The 13,341-nt window shown below is 42.7% G+C and overlaps 1 protein-coding gene across 2 annotated transcripts; it reads left to right on the top strand.

Annotated features, from left to right (window-relative positions):
• Positions 1–11,478, top strand: scrn2 (secernin 2). Of its 2 annotated transcripts, XM_004538740.3 has the most exons (9): positions 8–237; positions 1,350–1,512; positions 2,679–2,860; positions 3,259–3,458; positions 5,546–5,761; positions 5,854–6,019; positions 7,100–7,280; positions 9,397–9,553; positions 11,088–11,478. In XM_004538740.3, the coding sequence occupies exons 2-8, from the start codon at positions 1,351–1,353 to the stop codon at positions 9,547–9,549; spliced, it is 1,260 nt and encodes a 419-aa protein (XP_004538797.2). In that variant the 5' UTR covers positions 8–237; position 1,350; the 3' UTR covers positions 9,550–9,553; positions 11,088–11,478. The 2 variants fall into 2 exon arrangements, with proteins under 2 accessions (XP_076741371.1, XP_004538797.2); XM_076885256.1 differs by lacking the exon at positions 11,088–11,478 and having other exon boundaries at positions 1–237; positions 7,144–7,280; positions 9,397–9,536.
• The last annotated feature ends 1,863 nt before the right edge of the window (positions 11,479–13,341 follow it).

Genomic DNA, 13,341 nt, shown 5'->3' with positions numbered 1-13,341 from the left:
GATAAACAGGCGAAGGGGAGGCAGACTCATGATGAAGAGCTACCTCATCGCTCAGGCCTGCTGTGCAGCTTTGCACAGGTGTGGACTGGACTCTGTGAGACGGTGAGCTGTGCTTGTGGCCAGACGAGACGAGACCTTTAAGTACAGACCTTTGGATTTCTTCGTCACGTGACTGCTCTGTATCTACAACCTGCCTTCTCCCAGCCGGCCGTGCGCGCTCACCATTGAAAAACAAAGGTAAACATTTTCTCCAGCACCACCCGCCGCTGCCTAGCTCTACTTTACGCACTATTATCCCCGAAATTGAGCCCCATTCTCACCCCCCAGATTAAAAGCGAAAGGACACGAAGAGACAGGCGCGTCGCTACTCCGGAGAGAGGGACGGGGAGTGTGGGCCTTATCTCTGAAATAAACACTGATCGCAAAGCGAGCTCCGTCACAGGCTACAGCTGCGATTAGCCGGGGCACTTTGGGTGACATTGTTTCCGGAATGTGAGCGATTCGTGGTCGCAAACGAGAGAAAAGGAGCGACAATAGAGCAACGTGGCGGCCGGATTTGTGAAGATTACAGTCAATAAAGTGCTCTGCACAAGACTGCCTCCTAATCCCTGTGTGAAAGGGATGGGCAGTGCACCGGCTGGATCTGACTTTCTGCAGAAAGCTGGGTGGGGAATGGAGAGAGCTGTTCCTCTCTGATCCACACATGCACATTATGGTTACAGCAGGGTGTAGTGCTGCAGATCCAACACAACGTCAGACTCTTATGATTAGTTTCAAATCAGCTTGTTTACATGAGGCCGTGAAATCAGTGCTGCTCGTGGTGCTTCTTTAGTTCACTCCCCACCAGGGGCGTTTACGGGTTTTTTAGGGGTGTCACGAAGGAACGACAGGAAATCACAATACTTGGATCAGATGAAAGTAGAGCGTATTGAAAATATGGTGGATCCTCGTGCTCTTAATCAGATGGTATTTGGTGAAAAGTGGCTGCACGAGACTTTATACACAATTTTGTGTTCAATAACTGTTCAGAAAAGTGGTGAAACAGTACAGAAATATGCTTAAAATACCAAAAAGGTTAATCACTGGGTTATAATGAATGATTCATTAATGTGTGAATCACTTTAACGTTAAAGTTGGAGGTGATTTTAATAACTGCTTGAGCAGCTTTATCGCTGATTCTGTCATGTCACTTGGCATTGTGAGATTAACAGTACCAAGTCGGGTTTCTGGATACCACTACTCTTAAGTGCGTGTTTGGGTAGGGCGGGGGGGTGGGGGTCAATCACGCCGCTGTTCCCCACAGCCAGCCACACTTCCTTTTTTTTTTTGTTTCTGTGTCTTTGTTGCAGGATGGCAGAGCCCCCCATGTCATGTGACTGTTTTGTTTCCTTGCCCCCTGGCTCTCGTGATGACCATGTGATTTTTGGAAAGAACTCAGACCGTCCTCGAGATGAGGTGCAAGAGGTGGTCCACTACCCTGCAGCCTCCCACCCTCCAGGCTCCATGCTGGAGGTAAAGCAGCGCAGGAAAAGCCGCAGCTGCTGCTGTGTTTTAAATACACCGTCTGACTAATACATTTCATATCTGTTGGGTTCAAAACAACCTTTTTCAAGGCTGAAGTCTGAAGCAGGGATGTTGAATATTTACACACGGACTTCATGTGGAAACCTTTCCTGTTAATAATTAAAGAGAAGCAACTGTGATGAAATACTTTATCCTGTTAGCTCAGCTAGGTCAGCGCAGCCAAGCTTCACATTAATGCAGTTTGTTTTTAATAGGAACCAGGGTCGATACTTGTGGTTGCAAAAACATTTACAGTCCTACAGAAGTCAGTAACAACTTTCCTGCTGGGTTTCTGAGCTCAGCCACTAATTTCAGGTCATACAGAGTAAAACAAATAGATTTTAGTTAAGTAGATGTTGTATATTTTGTTAATTTAAGGGGATATCTTGGGTTTATTCGTTGGTCAACAACTTGTGATCGATAACAGCCGATTAGTGTTTGGTTTCACAGGCATTATCGTCCCTCGGTTTTCACATCCCCTTTGAAACCACAGCGAAAAAACGCTCATCACTGGGTTTCAAAACTGGTCTTCAGATACCAGTGGGTAATGGCGCACTGGCTTTATCCGTCTTGTATAGTGTCTGTGCTCTGAATACATTGTTTATAGCTGTTTTCAGCTCATGAAGCAAAGTATGCATCACAGTGATCTGATGGTGCTGTGGGGTCTAATGATGTCCTTATGATAAGTTGTTGAATGCATTACTGGAAAGTAAAACATTATAAAAAAAAGTCCAGGTTTCTGAGAGTGTATTGCAATCCTGGTGACCCTAATGTTAAATTAGCCTTAGGATAATTTAACATGCAGGTAGAATACAAATCTTTTACCTTTTCATTGTATCCTGACAATTGCTGGATATTTAAGAGCCTGACTAAATGAGTGATGATGTAAGTGAACTGTATCTAACACTGGATCGTGTGCTTGTACTGCTTTTTGTCATCGTTGATCTGAATGACCCGAAACATCTGTTTGGGATTTTGGTACTAAGATATCTTTTTCCTTTTCTTCCACTGTTATACATCAATATGTGCACATTTGTAAGAAAATGTTGTTCATGCTCCACTGTTCATACCTGAAGCCACAATCCTTTTTTTTTCTTCTTCTTTGCAATCTGCAGTGCACGTACATCCAGATCCCTCAGGTGGAGCAGACCAACGCGGTGGTCCTCAGCAAACCTGCATGGATGTGGGGAGCTGAAATGGGCGCCAGTGACAAAGGGGTCTGTATTGGGAATGAGGCAGTCTGGACCCGAGAGCCCGTCGCACCGGGAGAGGCTCTGCTGGGCATGGACCTTGTCCGGTGAGCTGCTGAAAACTTTTGATATTTCTCAGAAATTTGTATGGATTAAGAACAGGATATCAATAAAGGGAAAATAATCCAACTGCTGACTGCACCTTATTAAAGTTGGATTGCATGTATTCAGTAGAAGTACTAAGTTAATCCTCTGAGGCTTTGATCAGAAGGGTGTGTAGATTGTCACTAGCATGTTATGGCAGGTGTAGAGATGACTGTTGAAGTTATTCTGTGTAAAAATACTCAAGCAGCAAAGAGAGACTCTTTAACTGATCAGCTGTTCTCCAATGCACACTTCAGAGCAGTTAAAGTGAATTCATGGTGTGTGAAACTGATCAAACACTAGATAAACAAATAGACGAAACCTGGCACACACATAACCTAGCATGGGTTCTGATCATCAGACTGGGGCTGGAGCGTGGTGACAGTGCCCGGGCAGCACTGACGGTGATCACCAGCCTCCTGGAAGAGCATGGCCAGGGCGGGCAGTGCAGGGAGGCTCCCGAACCCTTCAGCTACCACAACACCTTCCTCCTTGTGGACCGCAGTGAGGCTTGGGTGCTGGAGACAGCCGGGAGGCTTTGGGTGGCACAGAAAGTCTCAGGTAAGGACCAAGGGTTGAAAAGACTAAAGAAGTAACAACTGTGAGCCAAAAGTTCAGGCCTCACGTTGCTCTGGCTTAAAGGGGGAGGTGCTAAAAGAGTTTGTTTCTGTGCACTCACTGCAGTATAGTATGGCAGCCAAAAGTTACCTTATATGGATCAAAGGGATCATCCCGCTAATTTATCAGCTAATGCTAGTCAGTGTGATTAGTAAGCTACATTCACAGACTGTATGGGTCCAATGTAAGGAGACACCTATCGGGTAATTAGTGCAGTAACATACTAATAAGAACAAGAATGTTCACCAGAACTGAAGTACAAATGTCTTGGAGGTCTGTACCACACAGTTGTTGCCATACTGTTGGTCAGATAATCCATTCAGGTCTCTATCAGGGCACCTGTTCATCAATCCAACCACGTCCCCAATATAGGTCCAAGTAGATGAGTTTAAAAAAAATTTCCACCCCACTCAGTGTTGATATGAAGGGGTGATCATCCATAGAGCTCAAAATTACTGAATGTGCTTCATTTATAACCACATCCAGCTTTTTTCTCCGGTTGTTATAATTGAAGCAAAGATTTTGTGTTTGAAAGCAGGTGCGATTCCTTAGTAACAGTCGTAACAAGGACGAGGATGTCTTTAAAAGTTCATGGTGTGCATGCACCAACATCTCCTTAGTGAAATTTTTATAAAGCCTCTTATTGCATGCTTGCTTAAAGGATTTTATTTTAGAGGGGGGAGGGGAACAATCCTGAAACCTGTTCTCGAACAGAGATATTGAACAACAGTTTCATCCTCTGAGGATGATGAATATCTATGCGTACGTCTGTCTCGACTGATTATCAGTCTGTCCTTGCCGTGCTGCTAACATGGCAGAAGCGTCTACAGGAGAGGTTAAACTCTGTGTGGTCTGTAGATTGCTTAGAGACCACACAGAGGAGCAGAGCTTAAACACTTAAACACTTGGAGGGAAAAGGGTCTCATGCTAGACTTCCTGTTTTTTTCCTCTGCTTTTAACTTTTTAACCTTATATTTTAACAGTTTGCTTTTAAAACTTGTGGGCACAGAAATTTAGTTTAAATGGAGTTCTCAGGTTTGCTCCTCTGCTGGTTTCCACAGGGATGTGTGTGCTCTGTTATTTATCCTCTGCACAGATGTGTTACAGAGTATGATGATAACAGGACCATGTTAAAGTACGCAGATGGGATTGTTCTTGTCAGTCAGCTCCAGGACAATGAGACCAGCGTTGGTCTACTACTCTACTTCACTGTGCTCACAAACATGAAGCGTCATCCAGTTTGAGTCAGGAAGAAGAAGATGTATTGACTCAAAGCTAAAACCTTTAGGAATGCCACTGCCTAATTGCTTTCGATTGGCTATTTATTAGTTCACATGAATTTATCTGCATTTGTAAACCGTAACCGGTGGGCAGAAAAGTAAATCCTGATTTTTGATATCCCCTCAATGCACCAGAAAGCAGACTGAGCAGAAATCGGTGTGAAAAACAGGACGTCAGCTTTAGTTTTTTTGGGCAAACTGCTTTTAGAAAGACGAAATCATGAGCTTTTAATAAGTCTGTCTTTGTGGGGTTTTTGTCTCTGATGTTTTTTTCTCTGGTTTCAGTGTCTATCTTTAATGAATAGAAAGAAAGTGTTTAGCTGATAGATGTGCTACACATCTGCAGTGACTCCAGGTGATCCCACCCCAGAGCTTTAGATCCACTTTGTTAATCTAGCTTTCTTCTGATTGGCTGCCCCTCAGCTCTGTATCACATCACACAGAGCCAAGTGTAAAAAAAACTGTTTGTGACTGTGTGTTTGCAGCGGTCTGTGTGTTTAACAAACTCAAATAAAAAAAGTAAACTAGGTCCATTCTTGTGATAAGACTGGCCTCCTGGCTGAAATCAGGTTCTAGCAGCTGAGAATGCATGTATGGGAATGCATGTATGGGAATCCTCATGGAGTGATTTTTATCAGCTGCAATCAATCTGCTTTGTGTGAAACATACACACAAACAGAGCTTTTCTGGCTAAATAGGATTTCAGTTGATCTGGTATCTCAAAGACTGACATCTACCTGCTTCTTCCAGAGGGTGTTAAGAACATCTCCAACCAGCTCACCATTGGCAGCGAGATCTCCACAGAGCACCCGGACCTGCGGAGCGTGGCCAAGGCTCAGGGCTGGTGGGACGGTGAGGGAGAATTTAACTTCTCGCATGTGTTTAGTCCCGAGAACCCGCCGGCCAGGATGGAGCTGGCCAAGCAGCGCTACAGGGGAGGCACGGAGCTGCTCCAGCAACACGATGGTAGGTACAGAGCTCGGCGGAGCGTAGAGCTGCCGAACATGACGATAACTTCTCTACAGAGACACTCAGCTCTCTGTCTGTCCTGCTTTCAGGATCAGTGACGGCAGAGGTGATGATGTCCATTCTGAGGGACAAACCCAGCGGCATCTGCATGGACTCTGGAGGTTTCTGCACCACAGGCAGCATGGTTTCCATCCTGCCCAGAGACACCGCTCTGCCCTGCATCCACTTCTTCACTGCCACCCCAGACCCATCCAGGTTTGCCACTCACTAAACTAAGAATTCCTCCACTTAATGCTACTTGAATAACCTGTTTTATCCACTATATGTTCATGGAACGATTATAATATTGTGAGATTAAAGGTCTGGAATTCCTCATAATTGTTTATACAACTTTAGTATTAAGTAAGTTTTAGAAAATTAAATGTAACAACCAGTTAATGTTTAAAAAGCATAAAATATGAATATGTGCTGACCATTAAAAAAGACATCTAAATTCCCCAAACGTCCCTCAAGGTGGTCACTTTGTGCACCTGTGGATTAATTCCAGAAGCCTCTGTGGAAGTCTAATTCTGACCATCTGTGATCTCAAACTTCCAGAGAGCAAACATCAAGTTTACTTAAACGGAGGAGTTTTTACGTAGATTTTATGCTGATTTTCGCTCAACTTTTGGTTGGTCTGCTCCACGAAGCACGCCGTAATAATATTAATTAAATGAAGACGGTCCCTGAGAGTTGCCACAGTGGACGAATCTTCATGTTTGATTTGGTGCAGGTTTTATACAAGATGCCCTTCCTCACGCAACCCTCACGCTTACCTAGACTTACAACCCTCGGAGGCTGGGTTTATGTTTTCTCCTGGTCTTAAAGTAGGCCACTAATAATATTAAGTTCATTAAAGCGCACTTTTTGGATTCTGTATATTTGGACATTTTTACATGGGAGTCTGTTGAGATTGGGGACAGAATCAAGTGGCCATTAGAGGACTGCAGTTTTTGCCGTTTGCATGTTCACTTTTCATTTCTCAGAGCCTGACGTTGCCCCTCACGTGTATCACAGATAGGCAAGTGGTGTGAGTGGGACTTGTAGTGGGCAATAAAATAGCAGAAGAGCTGGAAACAGTTTAGAGGATGATCTTGAAAGGGAGACTGAACAAATTGAAATCTTAAGCGACAGAACTTTATGAGCTCCTCTGATATGAAAGTGTGAAAAGTGTTTTCTTTCCTTTCTAATCTTTAATTTTCTATCCTCTGTATCTTCTTTGGGTTGATGGGAATTTCTGAGTCTCCTCTTTCTCTTTCCTCTTTCTCTCCCTGTCTAATCCTACCACCCTGCTAGGTCTGTATTCAAGCCTTTTATCTTCTCGGACTGTCCCACCCCAGTGCCGAGGGTGGTCTCCCCACAGTTTGGCCCGGACGACCCTGCGAGGAAGCAGCCTCGCTTTCAGAGCCAGGTGGACCGCAGACACGACCTCTACAAGGCCCATCAGGTGGCACTCAACACCATGGAGACCAACCCGGTGGGCACTGATGGATGACCTAGGTCAATGATAGTCCTGCACAGATAATGGCAGTGCATGAAGTTCCGGTTCACTGAGTAAACATTCACAGCAGGATCACTTTTTATTTATTTTCGTTAAAGAGTCGATCCGGATGAGTTGCTGCTGATAAATTACAGGCGAGTTGCACAACCCAGAGTAGACACTCCCAGTGCAGAGCCAAACACAACAGCACCTCACAGATGGTGCAGACAAGACACATGGCATCAGTGCAGACTAAACATAAACACACTACAAGTGCACATTCAAAGCCAAAGAGCAGGGTTTCAAACTGACACCAGAGAACTTCCAAACAGTTTTTCCATTTAGACATTTTAGCTGATTTCCTGTCTGGCATTATGTGCGTGATTACAAGCTGAACCTGAAGTCAGAGGAAGGTCAGCGCCCTGTTTGGGCTGGAATTTTGGCTCGGCACAAAATGAGCATACAAAATGTTTTTGTAGCTTTGCTAATGTTAGCTATCAAAAGCTGCTCATTACACCAAATAAGTGTTGTTTCCTTTTTTTACTCATGACTTCAACTTTTCTTTTGTAGTTTGAGGAAAAAGTTTTTTCTCTTTAAAAAGTGACAAAGCCCGCCTTTAAAATTGGTCTGTTCCAATGCGGAAACGTTAGGACAAAGATCCAGAAGATGAAGAATTAAATGGAAATTATTCAGCGTGGATCTATTTAGTATTCGCATATATTCTGTTATATTTAATATTAAAAATGGCCAAAGTTTCAAATTATTATCTCAGCATGTGCACAAGTAATCCTATTCTATCTCTCTCTCTTTTTTAAACTCTTGTCTCTGTATGATGTCATAGAGAGTGGATATCCCTTATATCAGCGCTCCCCAACCCCCGGGCCACAGACCGGTACCAGTCTGTGAGCTGTTTGGTACTTAGCCGCAAAAGTTGAGGCTCGGCTGGGCTTAAAATAGTTTTTATTATTAACTCTGTTTCTCTGGGTCTTTTCCTGTGTGAATGAATAAGTTTTCTTTTCTTTTTTTGGTTTTATCTTGTTGTATTTATCCGCAGCACCATAAAGGCCGGTCCGTAAAAATATTGTCGGACATAAACTGGTCCGTGGTGCAAAAAAGGTTGAGTACTTATATGGCCATTGGCTCTGGCTGTGCATTTTAGTTTAGTTTTTATTGGCATCTTGCTAAAATTTTCCTAACTTCTGTTATTCTGCAAACTCTGTTGCTACCATAGTTTGGTACTTTCTACATTTTCGTCAAGTGCAGTTTTTATGAAAACTAAACAGTTGTGTCGACGTCTCAGGAAACATGTTTTTTCATACTTGTGTTAGTTTTTTCTTTCCTGTTAGTTAACTAAAGTATATTCAAACTTTTGTTTGGAAGGTAAAGCCAATCAGGAAAGTTTGGTTTAAAGGGAGGTCACCTTAATGGGGGTGGAGCTAAAATATCTTTGTTTAGCTTGTCTAAAGCCTGTTCCAGTATACGGCCCAGTATACTCTACTCTACTAGAGTCCAACAATGAAACGGAGCACAGTTGTAAGGCTCCTTTTAACCAAACAGACTCTCCTTGGAGTTTATTCGCTGACCTCTCACTGGACTCCACACAGTATTCATCAGCAGTGCACCTTCCTCCACTGACTCAGAGACTCAGTTCTCTTATAATTCATTGAATATAACTTTTCTGTCACTCTTTCAATCATTGTTTGATGGTTGATTGGATGTTGGTGTAAATATTTTATCATTTCACATTTGTACAGAGCGCTGATTTATTATTTTGTTATTTTAAAATATAAATACGCCACGAGAGTGAATACAAAGTGCATTTTGTACACCACAGTGGGATTTGGGTAAAGAAAAGCAGGTCTGTAGTTGCGGTTATTCAGACTGCATCTCCCACCATAGACGTGGGGTTGTACTGGATTCAGGACTGTTTTCAGCAGGATCTGACTCCTTTTTAAAATCTGACTGAAGCTTATGATGATGAAAGACGCATCAATTTAGGAGGAGAAAGTAGGGTGTCACATCAAATCAGGTTTCACAGCTTTGTATGATCTAACCTGGGTGTTACTGTTATTCTCATGGCATCTCTGTGGGTTTTCTCTCTGTTCTGTCTCAGGATGAAGGTCTAGCTGTCTACAACATTTTAAGGGACCTGGAGTCTCAGTGTCTGAGCGAGATCGCAGCCATGCTCAGCGGAGAGATACCCGGAGAGGAACTGGGGGACTTATTTTTTGATTGCGTGGACACTGAGATTAAGTTCTACCAGTGAGGAGGTGGGAGGCTGCAGGGATGTATTAGTGTTGTATGATGTGCACGAATGAGCTTTAGGCTGGGATTATTGTCTCTTATGAATGCATACTGTCTTAATATATTCTTTTTAAACCAAATTTAACATGTATATGCAGGATGTTTTTTAAACATGCAAGACCTGCTACAAAAGGTGATTTCTTTCATGTCTGCAGACAGTTAGGTCCATAAGTACTCGGATAATGCCACAACCTTTGGGAATTTATCATGAAATAAGAAGAGAACAGGCTTCACTTACCATCAAATTTGCCTGTTATTCAATTGCCAGTTACTTTTGTACCCCTGAAAATGGCGGGCTAAAAATAGCAATAGTTTTGTTAAACATGTTGAATTAAAGATAAAATTCCACATATCTCGTTTATTTGATTTGAATGAGCATTTTTGCCTTCACATATCATATATTATATTGTAATGCTCTCCTTTCTGAGCTACCAAAGAAAAGTTTTAGAGGTTTACAGATGGTGCAAAATGCAGCTGTTTGCGTTTTGACTAAAACTGGAAAATCTGAGCACATTACCCCTGTACTGAAATCCCTTCATTGGCTACCTTGTCAGGTTTAAGCAGATTTTAAGGTCCTGCTGCTCACCTACAAGGCTTTAAATGGTTTGGCACCTTCATACCTCTCTGATCTTTTGCACCTTTATGTTCGATCCTATGCTCTCCGATCTCAGGACTCTGGCCTTTTAAAAGTTCCTAGAGCCAGAACAAAGACTGTTGGAGAGCGTGCTTTTTCTCTTCATGCCCAATTTTTGTGGAACAACCTCCCTCAAGATATCAGGCAGGCATGCTCTGTGGAGGTTTTTAAAGACCCGCTTGTTCACCCTGTCCTACATGTCTTAATTCTATGCCTTTTAGTTTGTTTTTGTTTTTTCTACATTTTTATCGTTTTTAACTTTTGTTATGTTTTTAACTCGTTATTGCATTTTTAACTTGTATTGCTATGCATCACTTTTATTTATGTATCTCTTTATAGCTGTACAGCACTTTGTCTGAAAGCGCTTTATAAATAAAGTTATTATTATTATCATGTCCAAAGAAAAACTTGGAATGACCTTCAGATTACAAATAATTATCACTGAAGACTATTTACAAGAAATTCTGGCTCCTTGAAAGTAAAACATAAAGACATGAAGAGTGGCTCAGGACTTTTGCACAGTACCACATATTCAAGTTGAGAATTTTGCAATAGTTTTAATGGTAAAGTGGACACATCTTACCGTAATCATATAGTCTGCAGTGGTTAAAATGTAATTTAAGGTATTGAGATGATCATTTTTAAATCCCTTTTTTGATGAAAGATAAATTCTTTGACAGCGTCGTGAAGGTCAAACACAAACACAAAGCCTTTCATTTAGGAGGAGATATAAACGGTCAGAGAACTCAGAGGTTGTGATTCCTACTTATTGAAATATCCTCCTGTTAAAGTGGGATTTGCTGCTTTGCTCACAGCAAAGCTAATTAAGCTCCTAACTTGCTGTGTTTCATGGTTCTCTGTTACAGCGCCCTCAGGTGGATACTCTTTGTGCTCACAGAGTGGCAGGAGAAGGCCCTGGGACTGTTGCAGACTCCAGCGTTTCTCGTGTTGGCTTCCGCCTCACTTCTGCACCGCACATCTCTGTCCCCATTCCATCCTTAACACAGAATGTCTTAACAGCACATGTGATTGGAGCATATTTATCATCCGTGTCGCCCAGGGAACAATGACTGCACCTCATTAGTGAGAAATATGATGTAGACTACACAGGCGCCTATGTAGAGCTGTGTGACGTTGCACAAATACTGTGAGTACGGCATTCGTTTAACTTTTTGTTTCATGTTGCAAATGAACGGGTTGTCATTCGTTTGGTGGCTCCCTGTAGGGAAGGCTATAATAAAGTTAATAAAGTCCTGAGTGTGTTGTGAGCTTTTTGTTCACATTTGCACTAATGGTGGGTCTGCCTGGACGGTCAGCAGGGGCTGAGCTGAAGGAGGGTTTGGTTGCACAATAAAAACTGTGTCAGCAAAGCTGCATTGACTCATAGTGAAGTGAAAACAAAGATTAAAATATAAATTTGTGTAAAAAAAGAAAAAAAAGAAAAGAAAACCCAAACAAATCTGCAATTATAGTATGGTGATCTATCTATAATGTACTTCTCATTAAAACAAAAATGTATCGCTTTGTTCTAGCAAAAATATTATTGGGATGTTGGACGCTGCATGAAATATTTTAGATATTGCAATTTAATTCAATGTTCTATTGTGAATATGTAAATTCAGTGTGTGTGTGTGTGTGTGTGTGTGTGTGCGCGTGCGCGTGCAACAGTGTTTGCCACCATCTAGTGGTTGATTGGATTTACTGCAATTAAGTTCACTCCACCTTTGACAAAATAAGAGCTTGGTAACCTTGACCACCCAAAAAATATGGTAAATGGCCTGTATTTGTTTAGCGCTTTTACTAGTCCCCCCCTAGGGACCCCAAAGCGCTTTACACACCCAGTCATCCACCCATTCACTCTCACATTCACACACTGGTGGAGGCAGCTACAGTTGTAGCCATAGCTGCCCTGGGGCAGACTGACAGAAGCGAGGCTGCCATATCGCGCCATCGGCCCTTCTGGCCATCACTAGTAGGCGGTAGGTGAAGTGTCTTGCCCAAGGACACAACAACCGAGACTGTCCGAGCCGGGGCTCGAACCAAGAACCTTCAGATTATAAGGCGAACTCCCAACTCTTGAGCCACGATTGCCCCAAATCATAATTAAGTGTTATAATGAGGGTGATGTTATAAAGAGCATTAGTATAAATGAGCCTATCAGCATTATGGGTGTAAATATTTAAAGCGTTTAACCACATCTGACTGCCTTCCAGTGGTCTATTTATGCATGACAGTAACCCCATGTTTTGGTACGTTTATGAATTAATAAAACTAAAACAACCACAATGAAATTGAATAATTAAATTAAAAGATATTTTGCTTCTTTTAAAAACTGCTTTTATTACTAACAAAACTGAAAAGCTGATACAGTTTATTTCTAGGAGGACCCTATCACTGTGGAGGGGTTTGTAGGCCTCTGTTCAGCGTTGCAGTTCTGGGAGAAGAGAAGAGAGACGTTCCCTAATAACAGTGGTATATATGACTTTCTCTGGGATGGAGTTACCGAGGGTCCCACCCTGCAGCAAGGCCTGGATAAGGGACTCTAAAAATAACACCTTTTGGCTGAAGGGCTCAGTTGAGGTAAGTCTGAATGAGCACAGGGGCCAGAGTTCCTGGAGAATGTGTCCTGACTACCTGGCCTTCTTGGACGGTGTGGTGGTAGGTGACCCATCTGGGAACTCCTAAACGTGCAGTCTACTCAGTCTGTATCCTGCTTTGCTATCGGACTTCTTTGACAGGTTTCCTGTAACGAATACCATGTTCAAGCATACGGGTATCCCTAAGTGCGCTTGACAACAGGACCCCCAGGTTGTGAGTTGACATATATATTTTGAGGGTGCACCGTCTGTCAGAGACCTCAGTCAGGGAGATCTTCTCCAGAAGAACTCTGACAGCAGGATGGCTGTAGACAATAAGTGAAAATAGTAAAAAATACTAAATGTTCCACACGTCTGCTGAGGCGACTGGAGCAGCAACTGTAGGGTGAAAGGTGAAACGGAAGAGTGACTGGCCTTTTGATCTCCTGTGGCAGGCTGAAAGCAAAAGCAGTTCTAAAAGGTAGCTAAAGCAAAAACTCAAGTATGGGAGGAGTTTTGCGAAGCAATGGAGCAAGACTCCTTG

Source organism: Maylandia zebra, linkage group LG6 (genome assembly GCF_041146795.1).
Source record: "Maylandia zebra isolate NMK-2024a linkage group LG6, Mzebra_GT3a, whole genome shotgun sequence".
Taxonomy (NCBI): Eukaryota; Metazoa; Chordata; class Actinopteri; order Cichliformes; family Cichlidae; genus Maylandia; species Maylandia zebra.
Note: the sequence above shows the minus strand (reverse complement) of the source record. Positions and strands in the feature narration are given on the sequence as shown.